We start from the raw sequence: 16,221 nt of genomic DNA on the forward strand, positions 1-16,221 counted from the left end.
CGTTTCCGTTTGTCGGAAGAAGGGAGCTCCGAAGGAGAGAAAGCGGCTCGGGGGAGCCGCCGATTCGCGCTCGCCTCGGGCAACGGCCCCGGAGTCGGAGCGCTCGGTCGTCGTGCGGTGGGTGGTCGATGCCGGTGTCGGCCGCGGCGGCGCTGGTCTTGCGGGGCGATGCTGCCCAGGCGCAGCTCGCTGACGGGGCTGGCGGTGGGGCTCTTCGCCGTCTACGTGGCACACACCTGCTGGGTGATGTACGGCATCGTCCATACCCGGCCCTGCCTGGCTGCCCTCCACGAAGGCGAAAGCAACGACGGCTGCATCCGGCCTTACCTGGCGAGGCGGCCCAAGCTCCAGGTGAGCAGCCCCCCCACCTTCTTCCTTTTCCCTACCTGGGTTGCAGGTAAGCGGTCATTGTTGGCAGCGATGCATTGGCGCTTCCTGATTGGGGTGGGGCGGAGCGGCATTACCCCCCCTCCCCTTTCGAAATGCAGGTAAACTTTGACAGGTGAGCTTTGAGAGGCTGGATTTTTTTAAAATCTTTTTTGCAGCTGGAAGCTCGGTGCTTTTTTGCAGCTGGAAGCTCGGTGCTTTTTTGCAGCTGGAAGCTCGGTGCTTTTTTTGCATCTGGAAGCTTGGTGCTTTTTTTGCATCTGGAAGCTCGGTGCTTTTTTGCAGCTGGAAGCTCGGTGCTGCAATGGAAATTTCTAAAGCCAAAGCCCCTTTTAGTTGCAACTTGGAATACTCCTCCAAGAGTATTTTACAGATTATTTAACCCAGTTTAGTTCATTTTAAAGGGAAAAACATTGTTTGCATCTCACCAACTAGAATGTAAGGCAGAATGCTAAGTATATACTCAGTTTATTGCAAAACATTGATTTTATGGCTTTGCTATTAGGAGCCCTTGTTGGAAAGATTATCACAATTTAAATCTAACTCAATCCCCTATTGAATTTAGTGGGTTTTTTTGTCTTCTGAGTATTAACCACTCAATCCTATCTTGGGGGCTGCAATCCATCCAGGTGGTGTAATATAAAAACACTCATGGGATTATTCATCATCTAGAACCAGCCTTTTTCCTAACGTCAACTCCATTAACTGTCTGGAGGAGTAATTGTCTCCTCCAGTTCAGAGTTCAAATAAATCCACTTGTATGATGTTATGATGAAATGCCACAATTTTCTCCATACTCACAGACTGGAATTACATCTTCAAATGTTCCTCAACTCTTGAATTTTATGTAGATTTGGAGGGGATTACCAAATATGATTAAAATACCCATCTCCCAATTCTGTTGTAGTGGAGGTATCTTATTCCAGTTGCCACTCTCAGCAAAAACCAAGGGCATGGATAAGAAACAAGGTTTTGAACACGAGTTATAATCCTCAGAGATGCACTTTTCATTGCAAATTATCTGTATGATGAAATGCCACAATTTTACAGAGATTCCTACCAGCCTACTTGTTAGATAAGTATCAGATAAATCTGATAAATGAAGCTCACTTTGTTTTTATAAAAAAAACTCCCTTAATTCTGATGATGTTAGCCTTGTGTGGTAGTCACAAGGAAATACACCCTAATTCTACTAGCAAAATTCTGTTCAAAAAAATTAGATCACAGCTGCCTCTCAGTATCATTTGGCCAAATATCCCTTTTACATATTCCCCACTATTGTAACTCTACACACTTCTTGCAATCCATAAGCCCAATTCATTCAGTTCCAAGCAGTTTCTACTTTCCTGAAATGTATTTCAAAAATGCTACCCAAGCTCCTTACCGGTCTTTTAAGGCTTCGGTGCTTCCGCGCACGCGCATGGCGCATACAGCACCTGCGCGACGCTCCACTGAGCAGCTGGGTGCTCACGGAGGCGCTAAGACACATGCTAAGACACATGCGCTAAGGCATTAAGTAGGCAGATTATCTCATAGCGCAGTGTTAATGTCAGCACCTTTCCCAGATCCTTGTTCTGGAATGTACTGCTCTACAGAGTCCTACCATGAAAATAGCTTATTTTTTTTTATTTTTCCTTAGCCTCTTATATGGGGGAGTTGTGCCTACCACATGGCAGTCTACAATATGTTGCCTTTTTTTCTTTCTTTTTTCCAATATGGCAGAGTACTATTTTTTTTTCTGTTTTGCCCAGTTCTGTCCACACATTATGTTGCTAGAATTTTTTCTGACACATGCTGCAAGGAATAGAAGGATAAGAAATAACAATAGTGCCGCTTTTATATAAAATTGTAGCCTACATGAGTACATGAAAGTCCTTGACTTTCAACGGTTCATTGAGTGACTGTTCGAAGATACAACAGTACTGAAAAAGTGACTTATGACCGTTTTTCACGCTTATGACTGTTGCAGCCCCCCCTCCAAAGTCACGTGATCAATGTGGCAACTATCTCATATTTATGACAGTTGATGTATCCCGGGGTCAACTTTCTGACAAGCAAAGTCAATGAGGAAGCAGACTCACTTAGAACCATGTTACTAACTTAACAACTGCAGTGATTCATTTAACTGTGGCAAGAAAAGTCATAAAATAGGGCAATATTCGCTTAACTCTCTTGCTTAACAACAGAAATTTTGGACTTAATTGTGGTCATATATCGAGGACTTAGTGCTATTGCCTGCTCTTTATTGATCCATTAATATGAACTCCATAAGTTCAATAATCAAAAAGTAGGTGTACTATATGGACATGTATTGACGTACTAAATATATTAGCTTCCAATCTATAGTAGCTGCTCCTTCTCTACCAAATCTGCGAAACTGTCTTCTGCCACGTGCTTCCCAACGACCGATAAGATCGCACAGGGAGGGCCTTCTCCGGGTGCCGTCAGCCAGACAATGTCGGCTGGCAACTACCCGGGGGAGGGCCTTCTCTGTAGCCGCTCCGACCCTCTGTAATAAACTGCCCCCAGAGATCCGGACCCTACCCACTCTTAAGACCTGGCTATTCCGGCAGGCCCCGGGCTGTTGAACTCACGATTGAGTTCCAGCCCCGATCAGACTGGGTGTATGTTGTGGTCTTTTTAATCTATGTTTTTGTGCTTTTAACTTCTATTTTTAAATGTATTGTTGTAAGCCGCCCGGAGTCCTTCGGGATTGGGCGGCCTATAAATTTATTAAACATCAAACGTCAAATCTAGAGGGAGCACCAAATTTTGGTAAGCACTAATTCATGAATCATTTTTTTCCCACCTTTTCCATATTTTGTGCTTCGTTCTTTTCCCACCTTTTAGAAGAAGGATAGAGATATATCTTTGATTTGAACAGGGTGTACCACTTGTACCCTTCCAAGAAGATTATTACAGGTGGAGCATATATTATGATTTACTTGTCAATCACCCTGTATCTGCAGAAGGAACATAAAATTACAGTGGATTGACTATTGACTATTATAATGGGTTCCTTTCATCTTGATGAGGCATACAAATTGACTCAAATGAGTAGGGGAGAAGGAAGTTGCATGCCTTTTTTAAATCTCTTTTTTTTTCAGTTTGACGAAACCATTTTTGAGGAAGGGAGAGAGAAGAGTGGTAGCATGTATGAGGAAACATGCCATCCGAGATAAAAAGAAAGAATGATTTAAGGCAGGAATGTTTTAGCCATCCAGCAAAACAGCAATTATTAATGGTCTTTCTTCTGTTTCAGCTAAGCGTTTATACGACTACGCGCTCAAACATAGGCACTGAAAATAACATCGACCTGGTTTTGAATGTGGACAATTTTGATGTGGAAACTAAATTTGAAAGGTAGTTTGAATTTAATTGTTCGGTTTTTACACAATATCTCTTTTGTACCCATCTCATATCAAATTTTAGTAAATTGCATTTGATGCCTATTTATATTTGCTCCTGTATTAATATTTGTTTAAATCATTATAGAAATACTTATTACCCATTAGCCAGTATATTTCATGGGGAAAAAAAATCCAGGTCATATATTTGTTTGTTTATTTTTCTTCTTATTACAAAAAAAAAAAAAAGTTACAAGCTTACAAAATATCAAACCAGTTTCAGTTTTAATCCCATTTATGAGAAGTAAGCCCAGTTGATGTTAATAGGGCTTACTTCAATGTTTAAAGTGTAATTCTAAGCTTATCTATATGTTGTTCTGGATTTACACATACTGTATTCTGCTTAAACTTTCCATAAACTTTCTATAATTTAATAACAAAAGTTTCTTTTTACTACTGCTAACTCCTTCTTTGCTGTAATTCTGTATCACATGGGATGGATAGAATTTTTTTTTGTGCTACTGTTCCTTAGGCAAGAAACAAAACGGGAAATAGTGCTTCTTATGCAGTGTGGATTTTGACAGAAATCGCAGAAGCGCGTTGCAAAAGTGAAAGTAGCTATTTCCCCCCACTACTGTCTGTTCTTTTCTCATTTATACGAAAACCAGTTTTATTTTTTTTGTTAGACCTTTAGAGACTTAAATAAAATGGAGATGACAGTAGTAGCCCACGAGCAGAGTGTTTACTGGACTGCAAAAAAATGTAGATGTTGTACGGAGAGAGTCGTGTTAATCTATGATGGCAAAAAGTCAGAGAGACCAGTAGCACTTTTCCAACTAACATGTTATTAGAAGGAATAAGCCAGTGGTAGGTTTCAAATTTTTTTCGAACCTACTCTGTGGGTGTGGCCTCCTTTGTGGGAGTGGCTTGCTGGCCATGTGACCTGGCGGGAGTGGCTTGCTGTCCATGTGTTCTCTCTCTCCCTCTCTCTCTCTCTCTTTCCTTCCTTTTGTCTCTCTGTCCCTTTTTCCTTTTTTTCTTTCATCTCTCACTTTTTCTTTCTTTTTTTCTTTTTTTATTTATTTCTTTCTTCCTTTCTCTTTCTCTCTCTGTGTGAGTGTGTGTGTGTGTGTGTGTGTGTGTGTGTCAGTGGTGGGTTTCAAAATTTTTTGGAACCTCTTCTGTAGGTGTGGCCTGCTTTCCAGGTCCCCTGGTAGAACCTCTTCTAACCGGTTCTACCGAATAGGTGCGAACTGGTAGGAACCCACCTCTGGAATAAGCTATCGTATACCCTTGACCGGAGATCGGGACACTCCTTCTATCTGGGAGGGTCGTCCTCTGGGAGCGCGCAGCTTCGGGAGGGACGCACATGGAGCGGTGAGGGAGGAAGGGGACACCCGCCTAGCCAGCCAGATCAGCCGAATCAACCCTGGCGATCAATGGGGTGACAGGTGTCGCAGCCAGATCGCCCTCCCATCCATTAGCCCTGCAAAGTGGGGAATAAGCTTTTGGGAACTCCGCTCTGTTTATTAGAAGGCATGCAGTTGCCTCTGTATGAATTGTAGATGGTTTTGTGCTTTCATCAAATCTGGCACTTACAAATGTATTCCAATTATGGTTTGTTGCACAGTCACCCAGCTATTTAGTTTGGACGTGGCATTTTTATCCACTTATTGAGTCCTTCTCAAGGACCTGGAAGAGTCAGCCGTTGTTCTTTGAGGGTGTTAAAAGCATTGTCACAGGATGTGAGCTGTTCCAAGTAAAGCTGCCTTTTGCAAACTGACTGTAATTTTGTCAATGAAAATGATGTTCAAATGATGCTCCACTTGTTTTGGGATTGCACCCAAGGCATCTATTATTATTGGTACTCCCTTTCCATTCTTTTGCCACAGCCTACTTCTATTTGCGGGTCTTTGTATTTTTTGATTTTTGTATCTTTCTCTTTTATTCTGCTGTCTCCAGGTACTGGAGTTTTTGTCTTTCTGATAGACACTTAAATCTGGGGTGTTATGTGTTGAATGTTGAATGTTGATTTTATTTATATGCCGCCCTTTTCCCCCGAAGGGGACTCAGGGCGGCTCACAACTCAACCAGGGAAGGGGGATACAAACAAAAAATTTAAAACGACACAAAAAACAATGCATAATTAAAAACACAACAGTCATAGCAATTCGAGACGGGGGCAACAGTTCTTTAGTCCCAGGCCTGTCGGAACAGCCAGGTTTTAAGGGCTTTGCGGAAGGCCTGGAGGGTAGTGAGGGTTCAAATCTCCACGGGGAGCTCATTCCAGAGGGTCGGAGCAGCCACAGAGAAGGCTCTCCTCCGGGTAGTCGCCAGTCGACACTGGCCGGCGGATGGAATTCGGAGGAGGCCTAATCTGTGGGATCTAATCGGTCTAGTGGAGGTAATTGGCAGCAGGCGGTCTCTCAAGTACCCAGGTCCAATACCATGAAGGGATTTATAAGTGACGACTAGCGCCTTGAAGCGTATCCGGAGACCAATAGGCAGCCAGTGCACCTCGCGGAGGATAGATGTTACGTGGGTGAACCGAGGTGCACCCACGATCGCTCGCGCGGCTGCATTCTGGACAAGCTGAAGTCGCCGAATGCTCTTCAAGGGCTGCCCCATGTAGAGCACGTTGCAGTAGTCCAGTCTAGAGGTCACAAGGGCGTGAGTGACTGTTGTGAGGGCCTCCCGGTTCAGGTAGGGGCGCAACTGGTGCACCAGGCGAACCTGGGCAAATGCCCCCCTGGTCACAGCCGACAAGTGGTGTTCAAAAGTCAGCTGTGGTATGTGACATTACTATTATTATTTATTAAACTTATATGCTGCCCAGCTCCCACTGATGCTTAATTAAAATCTAAACTAGATTATGATTGTTATTTTAGTATTATCTGTAAAATACTTAAGCCCTAATTATGACAGTTTTCAGATAATGAAAAAAAAAAGTCTATTGGTGACATTCAAATGCTAATCATTCACTTTTGGAATTAAAGAGAGATGAATTTACCCTATCTCTACGACCAAGTTTAAGCAGTTTTATAAACTATGTTTTATTTTTTAGAACCGTCAATGTTTCTGTACCAAAGAAAACAAGAAATAATGGGACGTTATATGCCTACATATTTCTTCATCATGCTGGAATTCTGCCTTGGCATGATGGCAAGCAAGTGCATATAGTGAGCCCTCTCACTACCTACATGGTACCCAAACCAGAGGAAATCAATCTTCTTACTGGAGAACCTATCACCCAGGTGAGATTGTTTCCCCCTCTTTGTGGGAGGGGTAGTTTTCTGAAATCTAAAGGACCAACCAATGAAATAAAATGATGTATTGTTCATGGTTCCACCACAAAACCGCGGAGGACAAAATCGCGCTCGACGAAAGCCCGCATTTGACGTCATCACAGCGCGACGAAAACATCGCGCTGTGATCGAAAAATGTAAAAATAAAGCGAAAACCTTACCCTAACCCCCCCAAACCTAACCCTAAACCTAACCCTAAACCTAACCCTAAACCTAACCCTAAACCTAACCCTAAATCTAACCCTAAATCTAACCCTTAACCTAACCCTAAACGTAACCCTAAATCTAACCCTTAACCTAACCCTAAATCTAACCCTAAACCTAACCCTTAACCTAACCCTAAATCTAACCCTAAACATAACCCTAAATCTAACCCTTAACCTAACCCTAAATCTAACCCTAAACCTAACCCTAAACCTAACCCTAAATCTAACCCTAAACGTAACCCTAAATCTAACCCTTAACCTAACCCTAAATCTAACCCTAAACCTAACCCTAAACCTAACCCTTAACCTAACCCTAAACCTAACCCTAAACCTAACCCTAAATCTAACCCTAAACGTAACCCTTAACCTAACGCTAAACCTTAACCTAACCCTAACCCTAACGCTCTAAACCTAACCCTTAACCTAACCCTAACCCTAAACCTAACCCTTACCTTTATGTGAATCGGCTTGCTTTAATTTTAATTTTATTTCAATGTTTAATTTTTTTCGTCGCGCTGTGATGACGTCAAATGCGCGCTTTCGTCGAGCACGATTTTGTCCTCCGCGGTTTTGACGGGTCACGATTGTTCATAGGAATTTGGGTGTGGTTGTTTTTTAATTAAAAAGCTACAAATGGCCAGGATCACAAACTGTTCGAAACAGGGCAGAGATGTTTGCTTTTCTGTGAAACGCCACGGTGGTTTCCCTCATTTCCTTTTTGTATTCGATTTAGAAAATACAGGCTTTCTTTGATAGTAACAAAATATATTCAGACGAAGTTCATTCTTTCTCGCATCTCTCCTGAACCTGCCAATTCAGTGTCCACTTTATTTTGATTTTTTAAAAATGTCTTTTGAGCTTTTGTTTCTCTCTTTATTTTTATTTTTTAGAAATGTATTTTGAGCTTTTGTTTCTCTTTGTGTAGAAGCTTGTAAAGTGATTCCTCTGTTACTGTGATTTTGAGGTGTTTCCCTCAAATGTAATACTTGTCTAGAGGGAGGCTGCTAGGAGATATTTAGTGATAAGTGATTTTAGTGTTTAATACAGTGTTTCTCAACCTTGGCAACTTGAAGATGTCCGGACTTCAACTCCCAGAATTCCCCAGCCAGCATTCGCTGGCTGGGGAATTCTGGGAGTTCAAGTCCGGACATCTTCAAGTTGCCAAGGTTGAGAAACACTGGTTTAATAACTAAAATAATAGTTTTATTCTGTTGTTGCAAGCATGTATGTTTGCGAAATCATACTAAATCTTGTTTACACTTTTTTTTCTTAATTAAATAGCAAATCGAAACAGAAAAAAAGCAGAACTATGCCCTGGATGAGCCTGTTTCACACTGGAGGTCTAGGTTGACCTTAAATGTCATGGTGGAAGACTTCGTTTTTGATGGATCCTCACTCCCAGCTGATGTACACAGATATATGAAAATGTAAGCTAATAATTGATTTCGCTTCTGGTAAAGTCCACATAGGATAAAGAATAGTCTTTAATATCATGGTTTTCAACAGGGGCAAATAATATTTTGCCACTGAGGGCCATATTTATGTTTCTCCAGACTCCAAGACCCTGTCTTACTGTAACCTGTGTGCAAAGTAGCAATCAAAACAATGCTGCCTTCCTAACTTGGACAGTCCCCAGATATGTGAACCCAGAAGATGCCAAAGTTGGGAAATGTATTGCAACACATTTTTTCATTTTCAGATTGCTTTTAACGAACGACTTAGTCTTTGAAAGCAATCGTGTTGCATTTGGGGGCTTTGAAGCCAACCCAAACTACTGCTCCCCTAGCATAGTAGTAAGATAATTGTTATATATTATTTATTCAGCCATAAAAATTGATGTTCAAACCTTTGATCAGTTACTAAGCTTTCCAGTTTTCAAACAACCTTGAACGTGACATATTTCTTCCTCTAAACTACTTCAGATGTTGGTGATTAAAAAAAAAAATAGTCACTTGCCTGCAGCCTTGAGCAACTTGAAAGAAGTTGGGAGATGTATAAAAATTGATTGCATCACTTAATGTAAACTGAGAGTTTATTCCATGCTAAACTGTGTGACGCTTCCATTATTTGCACGCAAGAGGATATGTTTAACAAGGAACTGAAAATCAGATCTCTTAAGAAAACCGCTCTCTCTCTCTCTCAGACCTCATTGTCTTATTCACAAACTGGTTTTTTGCCTGTAGTCTCAGAAGCCTATCTGACTCTTGTTTTGTTTTGAAGGCTCAATGACATTTACCTATTTTGCAGTTCTGAGATATAAATTTAGGTTCACCGACAAATGCGCACTCAACAAAAGCACGCCGACGAAACCGTGGCGAGAAAATCGCGAGGTCGAAATCACACCGACAAATGAGTGCAGAAGCGTGCTGACAACAGCGCGCCGACAAAAGAACGCCTTCAACAAAGAACTAATAACAATCTAATAACCTAATAACCCTAACCCTAAACCTAACCCTAAACCTAACCCTAAACCTAACCCTGAACCTAACCCTAAACCTAACCCTGAACCTAACCCTAAACCTAACCCTGAACCTAACCCTAACCCTAAACCTAACTCTAAACCTAACCCTAAACCTAACCCTGAACCTAACCCTAAACCTAACCCTGAACCTAACCCTGAACCTAACCCTGAACCTAACCCTAAACCTAACCCTAACCCTAAACCTAAACCTAACCCTAAACCTAACCCTGAACCTAACCCTGAACCTAACCCTGAACCTAACCCTAACGCTTACCTTAACTTAAATTGTGCTTTTGTGGGCGCGGTTTTGTCGGCGCGTTGTTGTGGGCGCGTTTATGATGTCGCGGTTTTCTCGCCATGGTTTCGTCAGTGCACTGTTGTCGTGTGCTCATTTGTCGGATCACGATAAATTTAGGGTGTATAGGAAACGCCTACTTTCCATATATACTGATCCAGATATAAAATTCCTTTTTTGGTCCAAAAATGGAAAACTAAGTAGAGGTGGTTCTCATTAATCACAATTGGGACCAGCGACTATCACATGACCGCCCTCCACTCCACCTGCAGTCATTAAGCGAATCATAACAGGTCAATAAGACATCACAGGGCCACAACTTGCGACTTCCTGCTGACTTCTCCATTGACTGCTCATTAGAAGCCACTGGTGAATGTTGCAAGTGGCGACATATTTGGCTGCCAAATATTGTGCCTTTGTAAATGCGTGCTTGTTGCCAAGCGCTCGAATCACAATCACATGATTGGAAGGATGCTGTGACTTCTGATGCATCTTCAGGGACCAATTGTCAATCTGCTTATCCGGCACTGTTGTAACTTTGAAGCCTGAACAAATAGTCAATATGTGAGGGTTATCCGTAAGAGCCAAGGTGGCGCAGTGGTTAAATGCAGCACTGCAGGCTACTGCTAGATCAGCAGTTCAGCGGTTCAAATCTCACCGGCTCAGGGTTGACTCAGCCTTCCATCCTTCCTAGGTGGGTAAAATGAGGACCCAGATTGTTGGGGGCAATATGCTGACTCTGTAAACCGCTTAGAGAGGGCTGAAAGCCCTATGAAGCGGTATATAAGTCTACTGCTATTGCTATTGCTATTGCTATGTGTTCCATCCAAGACTTGTCTTACACAATATAGGATGTACTAGGACACTTGCTTCTGAAAGACACATATTGTAAAATTATTTATTTAAGATAGAAATCTTTGTGTCAAAACTGATGCATTTATAATAGTTTTTTTTTTTAAATGTAGGATACAATTGGGCAAGACAGTGCATTATCTTCCAATATTATTTATTGATCAGCTGAGTAACAGAGTGAAAGATTTAATGGTAAGTAACAATTGTGGTTTTCTTAAATTAAATAGTCTGAAAATAGGATACACAGAGGCTGAAAATGGGGCACGCGGAGGCAGTGATACGCAGCAGCGGCAATGGGCAGTGACGGTGGTGATGGGGGGTGGCAGTCCCTGTACCCTAGAACAGCTGATAGGCGGTATTCCGGGAGGCAGCACCAATCGCCAATCAGCTGCTCGTGCTAAATCAGGCTGTGCTGAAGCTGACCTTACTGTTTGCTGCAAGGAGGCAAATTGCTGGGAGGCAGAGGCCAAAGGGTGGGGGCCGATGGGTGGGCGAGCTTCGGCAACATTTGTTGTATAAGACGCACACACATTTGGGGTGTGTGCGTCTTATATACTGAAAAATGCAGCATATAGTGCAAGTTAAAATAATAAATGTATACATTTAAAACATTTCTTTAGCAAATCGTGAATTAGAGTTCTCACCTTCTCTATTATCCACCTACCCCGAACCCCAAGATCTGTCCAGCCCTAATTCTGCTGTCCTTTAGAAGAATACCCCCATCTATCATCCTATCTCTCTTCTAAAGCACTGGGCAAGGGCTTAGATGTATGAGCCTATTATTGAATCTGAGCACATTCTACTTTTTTGTGGATTTTTTTCCCAATGGCATGGCCATGTGCGTGGGTTATTTTAAATTGTTTTAATCCCTGTAAGCTATGCCTGAGTTGGCAGCTGAAGGGAATGGATGGATGGAAGAGTTTTTACAAAATACACTGAATTGTTCTTTATATTTAATTGTTATCTTATTCTTTGGTGAAGTTTAAATAATTTAAATAACATTTCTACCAGAAATGATGCAATAATTATTTGCAAAATAACACTTAGGCCATACTGATTTCATCAATATTGTATAGGAACATTTCTGAATAATATCGTTTTTTCTTTTGAATATTTTGGGGAAAAAATGTGTAATTAGAACTTAAACATTTTTATTAATTGTTAATACTGGTAAGAAGTATTTCAGTAATATCCAGTTTATTATTAACCTTGTGAAATATTTTAACCTAATGCAGATTATAAACCGTTCAACAACAGAACTTCCACTGACAGTGTCATATGATAAAATATCATTGGGAAAACTGCGGTTTTGGATTCATATGCAAGACGCTGTTTACTCCCTACAGCAATTTGGTAAGCCTCTATTTCTGGATTGTTCATGGAAGTACAGTGGACTGTTTGTTTTAATCAAGAATTCCACATGATATGTTTTTTAAAAATGTGAATTCTTACAGGTTGTCCTCTGATTATATCCATTCATTCAGTAACCATTCAAAGTTAAGATGGTGCTGGAAAAAATAGGCATACAACCAGTCCCTGAAGTTCCAGTCATCGCAGCACCTCTGCAATCATGTGATCCAGTGGTGGGTTTCAAAAATTGTTGGAACCTACTCTGTGGGTGTGGCCTCCTTTGTGGGAGTGGCTTGCCACCCATGTGACCGGATATGAAATTATGAATTAGTACTTAGGTCGGTCCAAGTAGCTATTCAGAAGTTAGTGGTTAGAAGCAATCGTAAAGCAAGATATGGAATTAAAACCAGAAATATTTTGTTGGCTATTTGAAAGGGAGTATAATATATATTTAATTTTACACATGTTAGCAGCTGCTGGAATTGTGTTTGCACAACAGTGGAAAAACAGAGATATGTAAATGAATAAATATTACAATGTGCAGGAATAAATAAATTGACAGTTAAAATCAAGAAGGCTTTGAATACTTTTTCACATGGGATTGATTTTAGCAATTGCCAACTAACAGAAACAGAAATTAGAAATCCGAAAGTATGAAAGAAAACACCAATTATGTAAGGAAAGGTCCCTAAAATGTATAAGGAAATACTACTAGATCATTATTAATGCGTAGATAACTGCGGGACATTACACACCCACCAGTGGTGGGTTTCAAAAATTTTTGGAACCTCTTCTGTAGGTGTGGCCTGCTTTCCGGGTCCACTGGTGGAGCCTCTTCTAACCGGTTCGGTAGATTTGACAAACCGGTTCTACCGAATAGGTGCGAACTGGTAGGAACCCACCTCTGATGTGATCATGAACCAGTCACTTAGGTGTCCAGCTGGCAAATACAATATCACTATTTGCAACCTTCCCCGCTGGCTTCTCACAAGCCAAGTCAATAGGGAAGCTGGCAGGGAAAATTGCAAGTTGCTCCAGTAAGTCAGTTCCATCTGGAGCACCATCCCCATGCATAGTCTTCACCAGTGGCGGGATTCAAATAATTTAACAACCGGTTCTCTGCCCTAATGACCAGCTGGGTAGGTGTGGCTCAGTGGTCATGTGACCATGTGGGTGTGGCCTACTCAACGTCACTCATGTCGATGGGCTCGTCGACTTAGCCGTTACAATGTAATAAGGATTAATCGGAGAGGTGGTTTCTGTAAGAAGAGCAATAAAGATTAAGCTAGAAACAACACCAGAATGTTTCCTTCCTGCCTTCCTTACAGGATTAGCCCTGCAAAGTGGGGAAAAAACAAAATGAGATTTCTTCCAACAACCAGTTCTCTGAATTGCTTAGAAAGTGAACAACCGGTTTTCCCGACTAGGTGTGAACTGGCTGAATCCCACCACTGGTCTTCACTCTCCCAGGCCATGTTCAACTTGTACATAGCATGTAATGGGCCTCCCAAACCCTCCCCCAATCTTTCTTGACTGGCATACAGTCTATGCCGGGTGTCTCAAGGCCTCCCTAACTCACATGCAGCCTGTGCCCGCCTCCTAGGGCCTCCCAACCCCGCTTTGGCATTCCTCTATCCTCCCATGCTCTCCTTCCTTGGGGCTCCTTCTGCTTCCCATTTAATGACCCATGTATGTTGGGGCTACAGCAACCAGGATGGTCCTGATTGCCCTCATTAGGCAATGCAGTCTAATGACATTGTGCTGTACCACCGTTTTGCATAGCAACAGCAATCCCACTCCCGGTTGCTGTTGTAACCTGAGGACTACTTGTATTTTGGATTTATGATTTATGATTCAATATTATGAAAATTAATTGGAAGCCAAGAACCTCTATAAAGCGTCCCAGATTTTTCACCTGCTTACGTGCAGTGAGACTATTCCTGGTTTGGATGTCAATCTGCACTTGGGAAAAACATAAATAAATGCTGTTGAAGCTTTATTTTTTTTGTCTAAAACTGCGTGTTAACATACTCCCGGTGTTTAATAAAGCTTTGCAAGAATTATTTTAGTATTTACAAAATAGTAAATATTTAATTTTTTTAAATTTAACTTGCATTTCTAAGAACATCTGTTTCATCTTAATGATCAGATATGTATTCTATTTATTCTTCTAGGTTTTTCAGAAAAAGATGCTGATGAAGTAAAGGGAATATTTGTGGATACAAACCTCTATTTTCTTGCTTTGACATTTTTCGTTGCAGCTTTCCATGTAAGCAGATCAGATGTTTTAGACAATAAAACAATACTGATATGCATCTAGATAATATAAAATTCTATTGATGTGTAGTGAGATACTGCTTCATATATACTAGTATGTATATCCGGCTCCTATTTAAAATAACTCTGGTCTTATTCAACAACAATTTTCATGCTATATAGTTTAATGATCAGCTAGAATATTGAATTTGGATGTTAAGGACTAAGGTTGAAATACACTCTCCCCTTTTTATTGAGAAAAGAAAAAAAATATAAAAGGTAACATTGAGAGTTGGGTACCTCTATAGCAGTGGTCTCCAACCTTGGCAACTTTAAGACTTGTGGACTTCAACTCCCAGAGTTCCTCAGCCAGCAAAACTGTCAGCACCTCTTCATTGGGTAATTAGGAAAGAAGACCACGAGACTCCATAGGTAGAAATCAAGTGTACTTTTACTAATTATAAATGATTAAAGGCGTAGCGAAGCGAAGACTGATTATTTAGGCGCGAAAGCAATTGATATATAGAATAACCCACTCCCCACCCCTTGGCATCCCAGTTACAGTCCAATCATAATTCTCCTAAGTGTCAGGTGTGAGATAACTTCAAAAGGCATCACTAAGATGGAATGTCGGTGCCGTTAGTCTTGGCGGGAACCTCCTCCGCATGCGTAGTCCGACAGGCAGCAGAGCTCCAGAATCTTCCTCCAGCACAATTAGTAAACCCCTCCCAAATACCATGCCCTCCCTCCCCGTTTCATGGCAGCCGAAGCAGCAGCAAAGCAGAGGCTGACAAAAGCTTTGCTGGCTGAGGAACTCTGGGAGTTGAAGTCCACAGGTCTTAAAGTTGCCAAGGTTGGAGACCACTGCTGTATGGGACAGTGTAAAAAGAAACTGTTTTCCTTCTTTCAGCATCCTGAAATATTGCCAACTATATCCGAGCAGGTGTAAAACTGTAGTAAGGTGATTCCAGCTCTAAAAGTGTTGTTAGATTCGTTGTTGTTTTTTAAAAAAATAGTAATAACAGTGTTAATGGTATGGTGATATTTTGCATTTGCAGCTTCTCTTTGATTTCCTTGCATTCAAAAACGACATCAGCTTCTGGAAGAAAAAGAAGAGTATGATTGGCATGTCTACAAAAGCAGGTAGATAGCTTATTTACCTACATGTTTCCTTGCTATTTTCCAGTGCTAGCAACGCACACAGCCATTTACACCAAGAAAATATAACTGTAAAAATTTTAAACCAAGTTTTAAATGGTTGTTGTAAAATCAGGGCCCTATATGAAGGATTATAGCAATGGTTAGATAATATTCCGCCAATCCTGTTAATTAAAAACTTGTTGAAACAATATTGTCTTACTTGATTTTTCTAGTACTTCCAGATATCACCAAATAGGCCTCAGAGACTAGAATGTTCTACAACAGCAGGGCCCCCACAGAAAATATCACGCCATGATCCTGATCTGCTTTCTTTGTGCTGTCTCAGAGAATATACTGAAAGAATATTGTGAAAAGTCCTTCTCCATTGTTTTATTTCCCTAAGGAAATAAATAAATAATCATGTAGGCTTTCAAGATCCCACAGACTAGGCCTCCTCCGAATTCCATCCGCCGGCCAATGCCGACTGGCGACTACCCGGAGGAGAGCCTTCTCTGTGGCTGCTCCGACCCTCTGGAACGAGCTCCCCGTGGAGATTCGAACCCTCACCACCCTCCAGGCCTTCCGCACAGCCCTTAAAACCTGGCTGTTCCGACAGGCCTGG

The 16,221-nt window shown here is 41.5% G+C and overlaps 1 protein-coding gene across 1 annotated transcript in view; it reads left to right on the forward strand.

Moving 5' to 3' along the window:
* Positions 1-16,221, forward strand: part of CLPTM1L (CLPTM1 like) — a 30,882-nt gene continuing 14,661 nt past the window's right edge. Inside the window, exons 1-8 of the mRNA XM_087721928.1 lie at positions 1-351; positions 3,650-3,750; positions 6,799-6,988; positions 8,527-8,672; positions 10,967-11,045; positions 12,089-12,206; positions 14,378-14,472; positions 15,518-15,602. Coding sequence (XP_087578054.1) covers positions 169-351; positions 3,650-3,750; positions 6,799-6,988; positions 8,527-8,672; positions 10,967-11,045; positions 12,089-12,206; positions 14,378-14,472; positions 15,518-15,602 — 997 coding nt within the window. The 5' untranslated portion in view covers positions 1-168. The remainder of the gene's footprint in view (positions 352-3,649; positions 3,751-6,798; positions 6,989-8,526; positions 8,673-10,966; positions 11,046-12,088; positions 12,207-14,377; positions 14,473-15,517; positions 15,603-16,221) is intronic.

The sequence above is a fragment of the Thamnophis sirtalis genome, unplaced genomic scaffold, assembly GCF_051295495.1.
Source record: "Thamnophis sirtalis isolate CommonGarterSnake01/CBP01778 unplaced genomic scaffold, rThaSir2_p1.2 scaffold_8, whole genome shotgun sequence".
Lineage (NCBI taxonomy): Eukaryota > Metazoa > Chordata > Lepidosauria > Squamata > Natricidae > Thamnophis > Thamnophis sirtalis.